The sequence below is a fragment of the Abramis brama genome, assembly GCF_963993115.1.
Source record: "Abramis brama genome assembly, chromosome: 17".
In the NCBI taxonomy this organism is placed as follows: domain Eukaryota; kingdom Metazoa; phylum Chordata; class Actinopteri; order Cypriniformes; family Leuciscidae; genus Abramis; species Abramis brama.
Window position 1 is genome coordinate 11,689,391 of NC_139979.1, and position 16,695 is coordinate 11,706,085.

The window sequence follows — 16,695 nt, forward strand, 5'->3', positions numbered from 1 at the left end:
TGTGCATCCGGCGTTGCCGATTGCCTGAAGGAGTTACCGTTATTCTTGGTAACAAACTAGCAGGTGATCAGGTTTGGTCTGATATCCCATGTCAGTGGCGGTGGAGGACAAAATTTAGTTAGATCAAGAGCTGGATGAAGGCAGGCGGGGTTTTCCTGAAGTTTTTACAGCTTGTGTAGTAATGCGTGCTATGTCACGCATAAAAAATGTTTTTGATTAAATTCTTGCATCCCACTTTTTTGTCATAACCTTTGAGCTGGGTTATGACATATGATAGAACCGTATGTAGACAGAAAGAAAAGTGGGATAGTGAGAAAGCTCAGAGAAACTTGAACTCAGGTCAACTGAAGCCCAACAGTACCATATGTGGGCAGTACTCTGTTACTATATATTCCCTACAGGAATTACTTTTAAATGACAACACTTACATGAAAAAGCTGCATTTTTCATTTTGGTGTAGTTAAATGTGAACCACCATGCTGTGTTAAATAAAACCTTGGGGTGTCAGCAGAGCAGATATTCAAAAATAATTGATTTTTACTTTTAAAATCTTAAAAGCACTTTAGGCATTCTACTAATCACAACAGTATTGCTCCTTTGTATTGTAAGTGGGTTTCAACTAAATTGTTGTCACAACTACATAGCACCTGCTTAGGAATGTACGGTTTCTTATCGAAACTTTACAGTTGCTTCTTCAAACTTCTGTTATGATCAAATATTTTTATATAATTTAATTATTTACAAAAGTAAATGTATGCTCCCGAAAAAAAATAAAAATAATTTTGGACATACAGTACATTTCATACATTCTTGCTTACATTGCTTACATTGCTTACAGTTCATTGCATGTACTACTGATGGTTTCATGTCCCACGAGTACAGCCACCCTTTGAGCCACCTGAACATTTTAACTACCGAGGTTATCTCACAATTAAATTTTAACTGACTCACTACACTTGGTTGAAAAGTCACTGATGTGACATTGCATAATTTAGCCAGGACCATGATTATGATGACCTATTTTAAACACAAGCAGATAAAAATTATGATTTTCAGGCCACTGGCTGATTTTTTTCAATAACATGTCTTCTTAGATGTAATACAAGTGCCAGATTTGATTTCAATATATTTGCACTTTTATGCACACACACTATACTATACCAATTTCACATAGCCTAGTTGTTCTCTCAAATTAGTGAGAAAGAGGGGAATGGAATCAGGAAAAATCCACAAGTTGGGACTTGAACTCAGTTCGCCAGAAGCACAACAGTATGTCAGTGTGCTGCCCATGATGCTAACAGTGCCAATTAACCAACATTAGTTTGATAAATATTAGATCCTTGATAAAAAAAACATGGGGGGGAACAATATCATATCGCAAACAATCCAGCTGTCACAATCCGTTACCCCACCCACATGATAAGAAATGTTGATGTAGTGGTTTAAAAGATGCTGATTCTATCCTCAACGTGGATTGAGCTCAACCAGTATCAGTTTGATAAATATTAGAACCACCTTGTTTAAGAAACATTGGGGGGAATGACGCTGAACAATCCAGCTGTCAGAATTCATTCCCCAACCCCCATGATGAGAAATGTTGATACAGCCATGTAAAGACTTCTGCACATAGATCCTCCGCTTTTTTCATTCCTGCTGGAACCACCAGTGACACAAGGCAAAAAAAATTTTTTTTTCCTTTTGACGATTAAAAAAATAAATAATTTGTAATAAATTAATCAGGAAAGCTCCCTGAAACATGTGATATTTCACAGGGTTTTTCTCCAAGTTTATTTCAACACTCTATTTTACAAATTATTCTTATGTGTTATCTTTTTATTTATTTATTATAAAAAGTCAGCCTTGAAAGAGGGGGATTTATTCCCTGTGTGAATGGAGTTTAACCAGCAACAGTTTAAAGATTTATTTTTTGGCGTTTTTGCCTTTTATCATAATAGGACAGTAAACAAATTGGGAGACAGGATCAGGAAAGGCCAAGATTCGAACTCGGGTCCCCCAAAGTTCAAAAGTGCTAGATGTCAGTGAGCGGCCCACGAGACTATCAGCAACAAATTTATTAGCACTTCTCCAGAGGGTCCACTGGATGGCAGTACTCTGTTACTATATATTCCCTACAGGAATTACTTTTAAATGACAACACTTACATGAAAAACCTGCATTTTTCATTTTGGTGTAGCTTAAATGTGAACCACCATGCTGTGTTAAATAAAACCTTGGGGTATCAGAAGATATTCAAAAATAATTGATTTTTACTTTTAAAATCTTAAAAGCACTTTAGGCATTCTACTAATCACAACAGTATTGCTCCTTTGTATTTTGAGTGGGTTTCAACTAAATTGGTGTCATAACTAGCCTACATAGCACTTGCTTAGGAATGTACGGTTTCTTATGGAAACTTTATGATCAAACATTTTTTATATAATTTAATTATTTACAAAAGTAAATGCATGCCAAAAATTTTTTGGACATACAGTACATTTGATACATTCTTGCTTACATTGCATGAACTACTGATGGAGTCATGGGGTTTCATGTCCCACGAGTACAGCCACCCTTTGAGCCATCTGACCATTTTAACTACCGAGGTTATCTCACAATTAAATTTCAACTGACTCACTACTCTTGGTTGAAAAGTCACTGATGTGAAATTGCATAATTTAGCCAGGACCATGATTATGATGACCTATTTTAAACACATGCAGATGAAAATTATGATTTTCAGGCCACTGGCTGATTTTCTTCAATAGCATGCCTTCTTAGATGTAATACAAATGCCAGATTTGATTTCAATATATTTGCACTTTTATGCACACTATACTATACCAATTTCACATAGCCCAGCTGTTCTCTCAAATGAGTGATTTACCACTGCGGTAGAAAATTCCACCAAACATTCTACACCTAACAGAAGGGAAGAATAAAAAAAATAGAAAAGGCTTTGTTTTGTATATACTTCAGATTTATTACAAATTAAATGCACAGGCAAAATGGATGTTCCAATTTCTTCTGTCTGTAAACAATGTTGTAAGTATTACAATAATAACAAAAATATTACAAAATAACTATATGTGTAACATTACAAACAATGTAGATGTTTTGTTTTAGGATGCATGACAAGTTATCTGAAGTGCATATGAATGTGTTTTGGGGATATCTTCTAACAGCCACAGACTAAGAACTTTTATAGGTAGCCTACTATATATTGTTATAAATTATACTCTCTTTACCCCAATATATCGTGTCTCATATTACATTTAAGATCATCTTTAAGTAAATTGATGACAAATATTTAAAATGGTTGCTGGCTCAGTAGCCTAGGCTAATTTCTATTAGAATACATAATATACATTACGTGCAGGGCGAACAATTCAACTTCAGTAAAATAATTTCTTGTCGTTGCTTACCTTTGCATTAAAATGATTCGCACACGGTTTCACACCGAAATGTAAACGATAAGATATCGTAGGTTTTTTCTAAATTAATAATTCACTACAACACCACAACAATACAAATAATAAACGCATAAATACACCAAATATTCACATGCATTCAACATTTAAACTATAATAGTGGAATGAGTTGCATTGGTTCGCTTTTCCCCCGAAGCGACTCATGGGTAATGCAGTCAATTATGTTGAGGCAGACAATGGAAGCGGACCGAGGTTCTTCAAACTTCAAACTACAATTACCATACTTCTTGTCCTTCGATTTCCGGTATCTTTGGCAAAAGTTTCAATGGGGGTTGGAAAAAGAGAGTGAGGAAAAAGTATCCGTGTTGTCTTGTACATGAAGTGAAACTAGACGGGGGAAGAGGAGGGCCAGTGCCTTAGACGTAATAGGGCAAGGTAAGAGATGTTACCTATTAACCAGATGATGCACGCGCAGGTTAATCGCATTGGAAAGAAAGCGTTTCAATGCAAAACTCAGCTTTCTGCTACGTTTTTAAGTGTTATGCACAAAGGCACTCGTGCTCATACAACAATTTATTTTCGTCATAGGCTTTCCCTCCACAAATACAGCCAAACATGTGTTTTTTTTTATTATGAGAAAAAAAAACTAAACAAAAAAACAATGCGTTAATATTTGTAATCCAAGTTGTAGCGGCGCTGCGCTCATCGTGATGCTCCCATCATCTTTGCACGCTTGCGTTCTGTTTTTTTCTTCTTCTCCAAATTCCATGCATTAAATGCATGTAATAATCAAAACGAACGGTGCAAATGCCCTTTAGTCTGGGATTAGGTACTGAAAAGATCACCGAACATATACGATGATCAGCTGACTTTTCAGCAACGCATGAGAGCTGTTTTTACAAATGCGTATTTGTTGACTGGGGTTTCTGAAGGGAAACATACAGCATTTTAATTTGACAGAACATTCCCATCCCAATGCTTTCTGAATGTACCACCGCTCATTCCCATGTCCATTTGAAATACGTGCGATGAGCACGCGCGTCAACTCGCAGTGAGCATTTCGCAATTACCGCCTGTTTTTTGTCCATTGTTACTCAAAATCTAATGAAATCGTTTACGAGAGCCGGTGTCTGTCCGATCCTTATCACATGCAGAGACCGAAATCGTCAGCTTGCGTAACATTGCAGGAAGATCTCATCCGATTTGTTCTTTGTGCACGAGTCGTTTTGAGGACTTGATTAGCTCGGAGCTCCATCAGAGCATCACTCACTCATTCATTGCTCGAGTGAAGCTCTAATTTCTCTGGTGTGTGCATGAGTGAAAGATTGAGATGGATTGCCGGTTGCAAGGTAGGGTAAAGGACAATTATTGTTAAGCTAATATTATTAAGAAATATTCCTATTACTCAGTGTGGTTAATGCAGACCATCTTATTTGACTCGCATTGGTATTCTATCTCAAGGAGGACACAAGTGATGACAAGAACGTGTTTAGTGGAATCCTGTAGATCGGGGATGTTTTTTATTGACACGGTGACATTTAGAAAACCCAGGAGCCACAGATTAAACTCTTGTTTTCTTTATAACAACTTTGATAATGAACGTTATAACTAACGTCAGTAGTACAAATGTACGCTTTACAAATCTTTACTTTGAGTCATTGTAATGAAAATGTTGTTTTATGTATTTTCTCTATTACATGGATCCCCTGGTTGAAAATCGTGGTTCTAGATGACAAGATTAGGCTATAGTTACATTTTGTCATTAGTTATTTAAATAGTTATCATGTTTCAATTTGAAATTCATTTGTTTAAACTCTTTGGTGTAGGCTAATAGATATTTTTGATTGTACATCTAAATGGTTTCTACAGAGAGATGTGTAGATGTTGAAGACATTCATTGTTTTTATTTGGGAGGGATGTTGATAGACTGGTCTAAGTCATTTACACACATTGCCGGAAAGGAGACGCACACATAATTTTTACTATCAGGGGAAAATTCAGCAAAGTGTGAATCATATCATATCATATTTTACTGGACTGGAATACTTCTACCCCTTTGAGAAACGTGTTTTATTCTGTTGATTCTTTTGAAAAGGTTTTTAACCAGGTTAATCCAAGTCTTAAGGTTTTATTTTTTAAATAACTAAACCTGGCTCTTGCCATGAGCATAGGAAAAAAAAGGTGTTATAGAAAAAAATTGACTGGTCTAAATTTCCTTTAAGTTGCAAATTATGTCTTTTCATTTGCTTTTTGCATATTGATGGCTTATGAGAATGTGTATTGTCTATGATGAATTAAAAATATTTTTTGTAAGTTCTGTTACAGTCTGTTTCACACTGCATGCACAAGCAGTATGCGTAACTAGAACAGCAGGTTCGTGTTGTACTCTCACACTGTGGCTTTACAGAAAATAAAGTGATTTCTGGGTTGCATTTAAACATTTTTTTTTTAAATAATGACCCGTACATTATACATTGGTTATCTGGGGTTGGCCATTGAGATTTATCATCACCAGTGTGTAAGGGGGTAGCTTTTAACTGTCAGTCAGATGTAACGAATAGTGAATGTCTGGGTGAAAAGTTTGCTTCTGTATTTGTTGCTTCATAAAAGCCTATATTGTAAAAGATTGTTTCGATAAATTGCATTGTAGTGCATTTTACCATATTTTTTGCTGTTTTAAGCATTCTATGTCTGGCAGAAATCTCTCTACCTTGACCCCTTTGTTTAATATGGGTACTGAAGTATGTACTGCGTTTGCATGGGGTGTGAAACAGGCTTGACTGTGGTTCCAACCTGATCTCATTAGAAAATGTCGATTTTGTATGTATTTGTACAATGTGATCTGTACTAGGACTGCTGATGATTAATCAACGATCGATTAATTGTCGATAATAATATATTTGATCAAACTTAACGATGGTTGATTAAGCAAGGTCATCATGAGGTGTGTGCGTCTTGTGCAAAACACGTGCAGCAGACACACAAGGAAAATTGAAGCGAGCTTGCCTTTGTTACGTATTATTTATAAATGTATTAATGTCTTCAAGCCATTGCAATGGATTAGGTAGGCTTACCATTTATTTCTAAACATAATTAACCAAGGGTCCAAAAAACCCTACAGACAAGTGATTTTACTGAACATAAGAACTACTTACAAACCAATCCAAGCGCGCTTCAGCTGTAAAACAGTGTGTGATTGGTGACCGATTAGAGGGGTTTTTTTTTGCCTGGATTCAAGAGCAGAGCAACTCTAACCTTTTTATGACTTTTTTCATGATTTATTTCTTATATGGAAAAGTTAGTTTTGAAACCCACACATTGCAGCAGAACTTACTTCTAATATCTACATACAATGGTCCCTAACCATTGGCGGGGCGTAAGATTATACAAAAAACGTACAAATGTGATTGAATGAATTCATACGAATTAGCCACCAATTCAACAAAACTTGAAATGGTTACGAATTGCCATGAGAATGTGAGTTTGCCAGCTATCAGGATTCAGTCACAAATTCTTAATCTACTGGCGGGAAATGGAGAGTGCCTTTTCTACAACTCTATAAAAAAGTTTCTCATTAGGAAACAAGGATTGACATCCTTTCCTTGGAACATGACTTGGTCAAGGTTGTGTGTGTGTTGTTAGTTTCTTAGGCTATGTACAAGAAGGAATGAGAGGAGGGCAGAATTTGGTTCGGACTGGTGTTTTGGGCTCCTTGGAATGTGGGCCACTGGTCCCTGGGGTGAGAGGAGCTTTTCTGGGACAGGCGTGGCTATGACGTACAGACGGTTCGGAATGGGAACGTACAGTACTGCCCAGTCATTCTGAAGGAAGCCAGGGGTGTGAAATGTGGTCTGGAGATAGGAAATACAGGTCTCGCTTCATAGTTCCGTCAACGGAGCGCTTGCGTTCTGGTTGAGGTCTCGGCCAGAGAGGTAGGCCAACTTCTAGAGCGATTTCTGAAATTACAGTAAGATTGCGTTTGGGTTACATTGGTGAATTTACATTGGTGAAAGATACTGTCTTCCCCACGCAGTTGGCAAAAATTTGTGAAATCGAAGCTCTCCATTGACCTCCAGATCATGTAACAATTTTTTCTCTCATCCATCGGCAGCTGTCTCAGCCCAAAACTAAACACACGAGCCAGCCTTGACACGCAGAGGTGGGATGCTATTTAAAGATCACACAAGCGTACCAGCTGCTCCCATTTCCGTGCTACGTAATTGAATCGGCGCATCCAGTTAAAGAACTCGTCCTTAGATTTGAAAGTTCTGTTTATAGAAGAGGACTCTACTTTCTGTCATCCTTTCTTCTTTTCTGTCAGTTTGGAGAATCAACCATGTGGTACTACAGGCAGCTTGATGTAGGACACTAAACCCACTTTTTTATGTGTGTTAAGCTATTCTTAGGCAGTCAAGTTGTAGGCCTAGTTTTGTACATGAGAGGGTGGTGCCGTAGTGTCACTCTTAACAGCGAGCTTTGGGGATGTGTTTGAACGTGCCATCTGCTCTGATACAATTTCCATCATTGTTTAATTGTGTCAGTCATTAAGTGACATCAGACATCATTTTTGGATTGGGCCAACAACTGACTAGTCGATCAGTGAAGTTTAATGTATCTAAATGTTTGATTATATACTAATGTAGGTGTACTTTTGGATGTATTTTTTAAGTGACTGTGCTCTAAAAAAAAAACTGCAACCATCCAGATTTAGACAGAAGTCTTTGGTCATTGCATTCTGCATTACATCTCATGTTATTGTTGGATCATCCATGAGTGTTAAGAAATGATTTTTTTAATGCGTCTTGTCTTGTGCATTGTTCCAGTCTGTTGCATTTCATCTCGCTGTTTATCTTTTATGTATTTTCTTATGTATAAAGGACAGATTGTCTGTGTTAGTCTAGTAGTTCACGGGTTTTCAGACTTTTTTGGGTCACCAAGTAAGTATGTTGTTCGCTTTGCAAGGGATGTCCCTTTCTAAAATATAAAGGCAGCTCTGTATTTATTTTCATATATAAAGAAAGATCAAAGTGCACGATAAATAAAGTTATTGTCTCTCTCTCTCAAAAAAATTTTTATTCTAAACTGCCAAACGAGTCGTTAGTAATTCCAGTCTTACTTCCGTATTTTATATATGTAACAATGTAACAGATTTGCATAATGCCCAGCTATGGTCTTCATTGGCTGCACGCGACATTAACAATGTCTACTTTGACCCGCCCTCGCCTCAAACACCGTAGGTGGTTCATGTTTGTGTACATGTCGAGAAGGCGCTGTTTTCTGGTCTGCAAAAGCAAATTCTCTGTGTAAACACTTCCAAAGGATGAGGATTTGAAGAGTCAGTGGTTAAATTACCACAGCGATACAACAGCAGTATAACCTTTTGATGATTGCTTCTCAAATCTCTGTGAGGTTTAAGTGGAATTTACTAAACGCTTATCCATTAAAGATGGGATACCCCTTTATTTGGACCAACTTGCTCCTCAGAATCACAACCTGTTAGAATTTAGACTATTGATGTATACATTTTCTACCGGGTGTTCAAAATACATAGCTTTGTGTTTTATATTGTGTAGGTCTCCGGCTAAATCATGTTACTATCTTACTGAAATAGTTTTGCTAATCAGCTGTGGGCACGCTGTTACCTAAAATTATGTCCATAAATGCAGATTGTCTGTTGTTTTTACTACTTTGAGTAATTATAAAGTCGTCCTTGTGATGAAGGTTTGGGTTGAATATCTAGTTCTTCCAATGTTTCATCGTCGGAGTCGTGCTTGAATTGATACGGCAAAATCGACGCCATCGTTACTGTCTTTACAATGTGTACAATCTCTGAGCTTTAGGAAGCCTCCGGAGCTAAGGTTCAGGTATGTTAACGTCTCTTTTTGTAATTCAGTTTTTGCCATGAAGATAGCCACAGAGGCTGACATGGCGTTAAATAAAAATGCTGATACTTTGAGAATCTTTGAAAAATGTGGTGATGGCAATGGGTATTATGAGAAAATGAAAGTGTTTTTTGACCTTTGATGCTTGTAAGCCTGTTGTAGTAGGAGACCTCCAAAACAAAATTAGGCACCTTTAAAATAATATAATGGGGCACTTTAAGTTTACACTATCATTTATTTTTTCATCTCATCTGTCAATAGAATAATATAATTTGTGAATAATCTCGGGAAATATGATCAGTTTTAGAAGTTTTTTTTTAATTTTATTTTATTTTATTTTATTTTATTTTATTTTATTTTATTTTATTTTATTTTATTTTATTTTATTTTATTTTATTTTATTTTATTTTATTTTATTTTATTTTATTTTATTTTATTTTATTTTATTTTCCATCTGGCCAGACCCCAGTTTGAAAGCCCCAGGTCTAGTCAACCAGGCAAACCACTGACTAGTCGATTTTAAATATATGTAGTTTTGCACTGCCCTACTTGGAAACCAAATGAAGACTTTGTTTGGATGTTTTGTTTCTGGCTTAATAGTATTTTTGTTCAGAGCATGGAATGGCCTTGGTGTTCACACATAGGGGTTCTGAAGGAGAGCGAGATATCAGAGATGAGTAGATTCAATAATAGTGTGAACATCTGTTATATTTCTCCTCCAGATTTTTCCTGCTCTGCGATTGAATTTGATGGTGAAAGTGAAATGTGAAAGTGAAATTTGAAGTGAAATGACCTTGCAAAATCATTCTATATCATTTTATATCATTTATGGGGCAGCACCCAAACAGTTTGGTACCACACTTATTTTGCCATATTTCATTTACAGTATGGAGGATTTTAGTTCCCTGAGCACACATCTTAAATGGTGCACGACACAGGCTGAGGAGTTAAGCACCCAAAGAAGAAATAGGCCAGTTACATCATTTTTTCACACTTCATGTCCTGAGGGAAGCTACGAGTGTGTGTGTGTGTGTGTGTGTGTGTGTGTGTGTGTGTGTGTGTGTGTGTGTGTGTGTGTGTCAGGGATTAGCATGTGTTAGGTATCACCAAGTGTCAGGTTTGTGAGGTGACACTCTCTTTGCATCTGGGAATATGACAACATGCACACTCTCTATTCCGTATTATTATAGTGGCATTTATACATTCAGGTCATATTCACATTCATCTCGCAAACACTACACACGTGAATTTTGCATGCATACACCTTTTAAGGAAGTACCCTGCACATTGTTCCAGTTTACAGTATCTGTCCAGGGGTGTGAGAACGGATTTATCTGAGACACACACACACATCTGCTCCCCGTTAAGGCACTGAAGTGTCTCCAATTCATTCTCTTGGCTCTTTTGCCCTTCCAGCACATATTCCTAAGCCATTCCCCATCAGCATGAAGCTACAGCAGCAGCATTTTTTCAAATTGAATGCGAGTAGTGTGTGAAATAGCAGACAATGTGCAATGAGAGTATTATGCTACATGCCTCATTAAAATTTAATGTTTAATTCAGTGAGTGGCATCCGTTTATCAGTTATTTTGAAAGGTAATTTTTATTCCTGTTTTTTTTTTCTGTTTTTTTTACATTGTCAGTTAATGGATGTATATCAGTTGATATTGAATATTTAATTGTGAATGTTCATTTCCCTATTTTACACTTGGATAAACTTTACCGTTATCTAACACTCACTTAAAGGTAATCTTTTAATTACACTGTTGTCTGAAATCTAAATGTAGTTAATACCTAATGTAGTTACAACACTTTAGTGTTATTATTCATTTATTTACACAAAAGTGTCCATATATATATGTCCATATATATACACAGTGGGGAGAACAAGTATTTGATACACTGCCGATTTTGCAGGTTTTCCCACTTACAAAGCATGTAGAAGTCTGTAATTTTTATCATAGGTACACTTCAACTGTGAGTGACGGAATCTAAAACAAAAATCCAAGTAATTAATTTGCATTTTATTGCATGACATAAGTATTTGATACATCAGAAAAGCAGAACTTAATATTTGGTACAGAAACCTTTGTTTGCAATTACAGAGATCATACGTTTCCTGTAGTTCTTGACCAGGTTTGCACACACTGCAGGAGGGATTTTGGCCCACTCCTCCATACAGACCTTCTCCAGATCCTTCAAGTTTCTGGGCTGTCGCTGGGCAATACGGACTTTCAGCTCCCTCCAAAGATTTTCTATTGGGTTCAGGTCTGGAGACTGGCTAGGCCACTCCAGGACCTTGAGATGCTTCTTACGGAGCCACTCCTTAGTTGCCCTGGCTGTGTGTTTCGGGTCATTGTCATGCTGGAAGACCCAGCCACGACCCATCTTCAATGCTCTAACTGAGGGAAGGAGGTTGTTGGCCAAGATCTCGTGATACATGGCCCCATCCATCCTCCCCTCAATACGGTGCAGTCGCAAACTTCTGACACGCCTGGACATGCGCTGGCTTGAGCAGGGGGACCTTGCGTGCGCTGCAGGATTTTAATCCATGACGGCGTAATGTGTTACTAATGGTTTTCTTTGAGACTGTGGTCCCAGCTCTCTTCAGGTCATTGACGTGCCGTGTAGTTCTGGGCTGATCCCTCACCTTCCTCATGATCATTGATGCCCCACGTGGTGAGATCTTGCATGGTGCCCCAGACTGAGGGAGATTGACCGTCATCTTGAACTTCTTCCATTTTCTAATAATTGCGCCAACAGTTGTTGCTTTCTCACCAAGCTGCTTGCCTATTGTCCTGTAGCCCATACCAGCCTTGTGCAGGTCTACAATTTTATCCCTGATGTCCTTACACAGCTCTCTGGTCTTGGCCATTGTGGAGAGGTTGGAGTCTGTTTGATTGAGTGTGTGGACAGGTGTCTTTTATACAGGTAACGAGTTCAAACTGGTGCAGTTAATACAGGAGGGTTTCTTAAAGAAAAACTAACAGGTCTGTGAGAGCTGGAATTCTTACTGGTTGGTAGGTGATCAAATACTTATGTCATGCAATAAAATGCAAATTAATTTAAAAATCGTACAATGTGATTTTCTGGATTTTTGTTTTAGATTCCGTCTCTCACAGTTGAAGAGTACCTATGATAAAAATTACAGACCTCTACATGCTTTGTAAGTAGGAAAACCTGCAAAATCGGCAGTGTATCAAATACTTGCTATCCCCACTGTATGTATGTATGTATGTGTATATATATATATATATATATATATATATATATATATGGGATCTTATGCTTTCAAAGGTGGGATCTTATGCTTTCAAAGCTAGCTCGCTATTGCTAGCCTCTGTGAAAATTGGATACCCTACCTTTAAGCCGGGTACACACTGACTGTACGAGTTATAGTAGTCCTTTACGACTGTTGCTTGTCAGACCGTACGAACATAATTCTTGCTGTAAGCCATGTCACACTGTGGGATCTCAGTTGTCTTTAATGTCAGACTATACGGCAGTCAAGACGCGTTAAAAACAGACACAACGCAGGAAGCCTAATCCAGAGTTTTACATCATCAATCAGTGACTCATTCGGTGACTGTAAGCTGCATTTACATGCAGGATAGAAGTGGCGGCTAGCAAACAAAAACAATTACTAGCGTTAATTTTGATCATGGCTTTTCTTGAAAACAAAGATGTTGTGTGTGGAGCAAGTGGTGGTTTGTTGTCTGTGCTCTTGTTGGTTTTTGATTTGACAGTTGTCGTAGGAGAAGCCACAATGCAGGACTGTGCCTAAACTTCTGACACTGCCATAATTTCGTCTGAGGTAAAATTTGATCGCAATGGTCATCATTTATCGGCTGTCACGTCAAACTGGCATCAAAGACTTTAGACTTTGGCCTAGAATCAGATGAATCTCTTAGGATTCTCAAAATTTGTCTCGACGACCAAATCGTGGCCATAATTGTACAGTGTGAACCCAGGTTTAGATTTATGAAGATCAATTTTGATATTGTGAAAGGCTGCTTGATTTTTTTCACAGGAATGAATTGGAGAGCATGTTGCACAGTATTAGTATTCCAGCTGCCTGGTCACTGCATTGTCGCAGCAGTATACCGTGTTGTTCTCATTGAGATTTGCATAAGGGGCAGCGTGGGCTCCCTGCAGACAAGCTTTTTATAGTGTGTGTGTCCACATTCACAACAATAAAAGCAATACACTTTTATCTAAGAGACAAATGGAATATATTTTCTTTTCCTCATCCTAAAAGATCAGTGTGATAAGAGAACGCTAGCTTTATAATCAGGGGTGATTATAATGTTTTTTGCCTTTTATATCAAAATTAACCACAATTGTACATATGAAACTCCAACTTCTTTATAAAACTTAAATTGCCAAAACAAAAGCAGGCACTTTAAGACTTCTCTTTTGCATGTTCTTTTTATTTTTACTTGCTGAGTCTAATGTGTGCTTTAGATTTGATCATACAGCCCTCAAGGAAGTCGCAAACCAAATGGTTTTAGGATTATTTTGGTGTCTGAAACCTCAAAAATGTGAGGCTGCAGGGTATAATGATCATTGCTGAAGCAGGCTGCTTAACTTTAGCAATGCCTGTCTCATGTTTACTGCATTCTTCCTGCCTGCTTAATGTATGTATTCAAATTCTGTAAAACTTCAGCTGACTGTCATGTTTTATAAGGGACGTAGCAGCATCCATAAATGAGCCTCAGTAAGCTCCAATAACTTTATTACTTTAACTGCAACATAGTTGATTTAATGAATTTACTTGTGTGTACAAAATATTGCGGTTTACTATCACGAATTATGATAATAATGGATTTAGGTTTTAATTTTGGTGCATCCCTATTCAAATAATTTTTTCTTTGTGTTTTTCTTTTTGTGAAAAACATTCCCAGTTTATTTTAGATTTTTGCAGTATTCTAGTTTATTCGCATTTAAAAACAAATCCTTTCAAGCCCTTTTCAGAGCAAATACATCAATATCAGAGTCATCAATTATTTTTTCTATTTTTTTAAAGAAATTAATACTTTTGTTCAGCATGGGTGAAATAAATTGCTTCAAGATTCTTCAAAGAATCATGAAAAAAAATGTATCACGGGTTCCACAAAAATATTAAGCAGTGCTATTGTTTTCAACATTGTTGATAATAATAAATGTTTCTTGAGCAGCAAATCAGCATATTAGAATGATTTCTGAAGGATCATGTGACACTGAAGACTGCAGTAATGATGCTGAAAATTCAGCTTTGCCGTCACAAGAATAAATTTCATTTTAAAAAATCAGTTCAAATAGAAAACAGTTGTTTTAAATTGTTATAATATTTCAGAATATTACTGTTTTTACTGTAGTTTCGATCATACAGTATAAATGCAGTTGACCCTTCAACGACAACCCTTCCCTCTCTGTACATAAAACTCTCTATACATAAAAAATACACTGTATGGTTCCCCTACCTGTTTCATTTTAGCTGGTATACGATTGGCGCTGACTGTATTTTGTGTCAGCTTTTTTTTAGTTTTTAAATAAGACATATCACACAAACAACATTAGCCGGGCTCAGGTAAATGTCGTGCAGAAGCAGAAATGACGAAGCAGAAGTCGAAGTGCTGTGAGACTGCTGTCCGTCTGCATTCAGTTTAATCGATCAATGCCCCTGGAGATATTCATTAGCATTTCTATCTCTAGCTCTCTCTCCTCCATTCATCCATCCTCCACTTCTACTGACAGTCCATTACAGTCTGATTTGCCCTGTCTGTTTTGTGTATCCATCTGTTAGACATTCGCTCATTTTATTTGCCTGTTATCTATCCTTTCCATCAGCGCCTTTCAGATAATTGCCTGTCTTCCATTTGCGGTCATTCCTTCTGGTCTTTTCTCAAGCTCGTCTGTGCTGTTTTAAACGAACCATTAGTTTTGTCCCAAAAATTGTGCAGCCTGGAGGTGTGACACCTGCTTTTTAAAAATGTTGGATGAAGTTCTTGCCTTACCTTAATGGTGTGAGTCTTGCGACTAATCAGTGTAGGAAGTAGGAACCACCGAATCTCCTTTTTTTTTTTTTTTCAAGATTGGCAAAGACTACACTTGAAGTAAAATAACAAGCATCATTCGTAGCATATGAAGCAGTCTTGGACTGAAGCTTTCAAGAACGATGAGAGTACTTGAGGATAGCACACTTTACTGATCGCTCTGATGAACCTGTGATCACAGCGAGTGAGGATTTGAAGAGATGTTTGGTCTCACCTGATCTCCGATCAAGTGAGTTATACATATTATATATCTATATTACAGGAAACCCCTGGAGATGAGCGAATGCACCCTGTCTGCTGGTCTGAACCCTTGATATAGACAAACAGAGGCACCACGGACGACCACCAATGACCTTCATCACTGTACGTCTGCACATTCGTTCTGAGTAAATTCTGTTTTGAAGCTCCCATTGGTGATTTCAAGAAAGATGTATGTCCTTTAATGGACCCATTTTATTTATTTCTATTATAGTTTTTTTATATTGTGGTGTTTTTTTTTTTTTTTTTTTATAAATCTTTTTTCACTAAACCTGAAATATATTTGCAACAGTCTGAAATATATTTGCTACAATGAATTCTGATTTTGCCAAGGGTAAAGGAGTTTGAATTGCATTATGCTTAAGAACACCCCTTATCAGTGGTAAATTGACTGTAATGCACAGCCTCTTGTGGCTTATTGATTTATTAAATCTTTTTAATGTCATACTATCTATAATTAGTAATGAGTGGCTCTGTAAAAGATGGACATGTTTATGTAATTATCTGTTTGTTTTGCTTTAATTACAGGATCCATTTATCGTTTTGTCTCAGATTCTGTAATGGAAAATCGAGGTGAGTATTTCTTTCTTGATACTAATGATGCTGAATAATTGAAAAGAAACTGTTCCATTTGTAGATGCTGTTGATTATGGTCCAGAAACCAATGTGTGATCTTGATTTAACTCGTTTTGGTGCGTGGTTTATTGTCAAAAACACAGTTTCTACACAATTTATACTCTAGGATGCAGCCATTGTAGTCAAACATTTGTTATTTGTCTGAGAGCAGTTTAATGAAGAACAACTGTATTTGATTAAAATGGGATTCTTGCGAAACAAAACGCTGGTAAAGAGCCCTGTGTCGCCCCCTAAGGAAGGTCATGAAGGCAGTTCCTACCTTGAACAGATTCGTAGAGCTTGTTTTCCAGGTCAGGGTCTAGGCAGAACCAGCAAGCTGATTCTCATCTCTCTCTGTTCTCTCGTTCTCCCTCTTTGGAAATGTGCCCAGTGTAGGTGCTTTAACTGGGACAGAGAGAAGCAGGGCTTCAGTTCAATCCTCTGAGTCATTTTTATTTTTTTTCCAGTGTAGATGCA

The 16,695-nt window shown here is 37.2% G+C and overlaps 1 protein-coding gene across 5 annotated transcripts in view; it reads left to right on the plus strand.

Annotated features, from left to right (window-relative positions):
• Positions 1-3,731: 3,731 nt before the first annotated feature.
• Positions 3,732-16,695, plus strand: part of phactr4b (phosphatase and actin regulator 4b) — a 46,925-nt gene continuing 33,961 nt past the window's right edge. For 2 of the 5 annotated variants that reach the window (XM_084088135.1, XM_084088139.1), the window contains exons 1-3: positions 3,732-3,863; positions 15,608-15,708; positions 16,132-16,176. In XM_084088135.1, coding sequence (XP_083944261.1) covers positions 16,164-16,176 — 13 coding nt within the window. In that variant the 5' untranslated portion in view covers positions 3,732-3,863; positions 15,608-15,708; positions 16,132-16,163. Of the gene's footprint in view, positions 3,864-4,440; positions 4,778-7,235; positions 7,361-15,607; positions 15,709-16,131; positions 16,177-16,695 lie in introns of those variants that run through there. The other 3 variants (XM_084088140.1, XM_084088137.1, XM_084088136.1) reach the window with 3 other exon arrangements.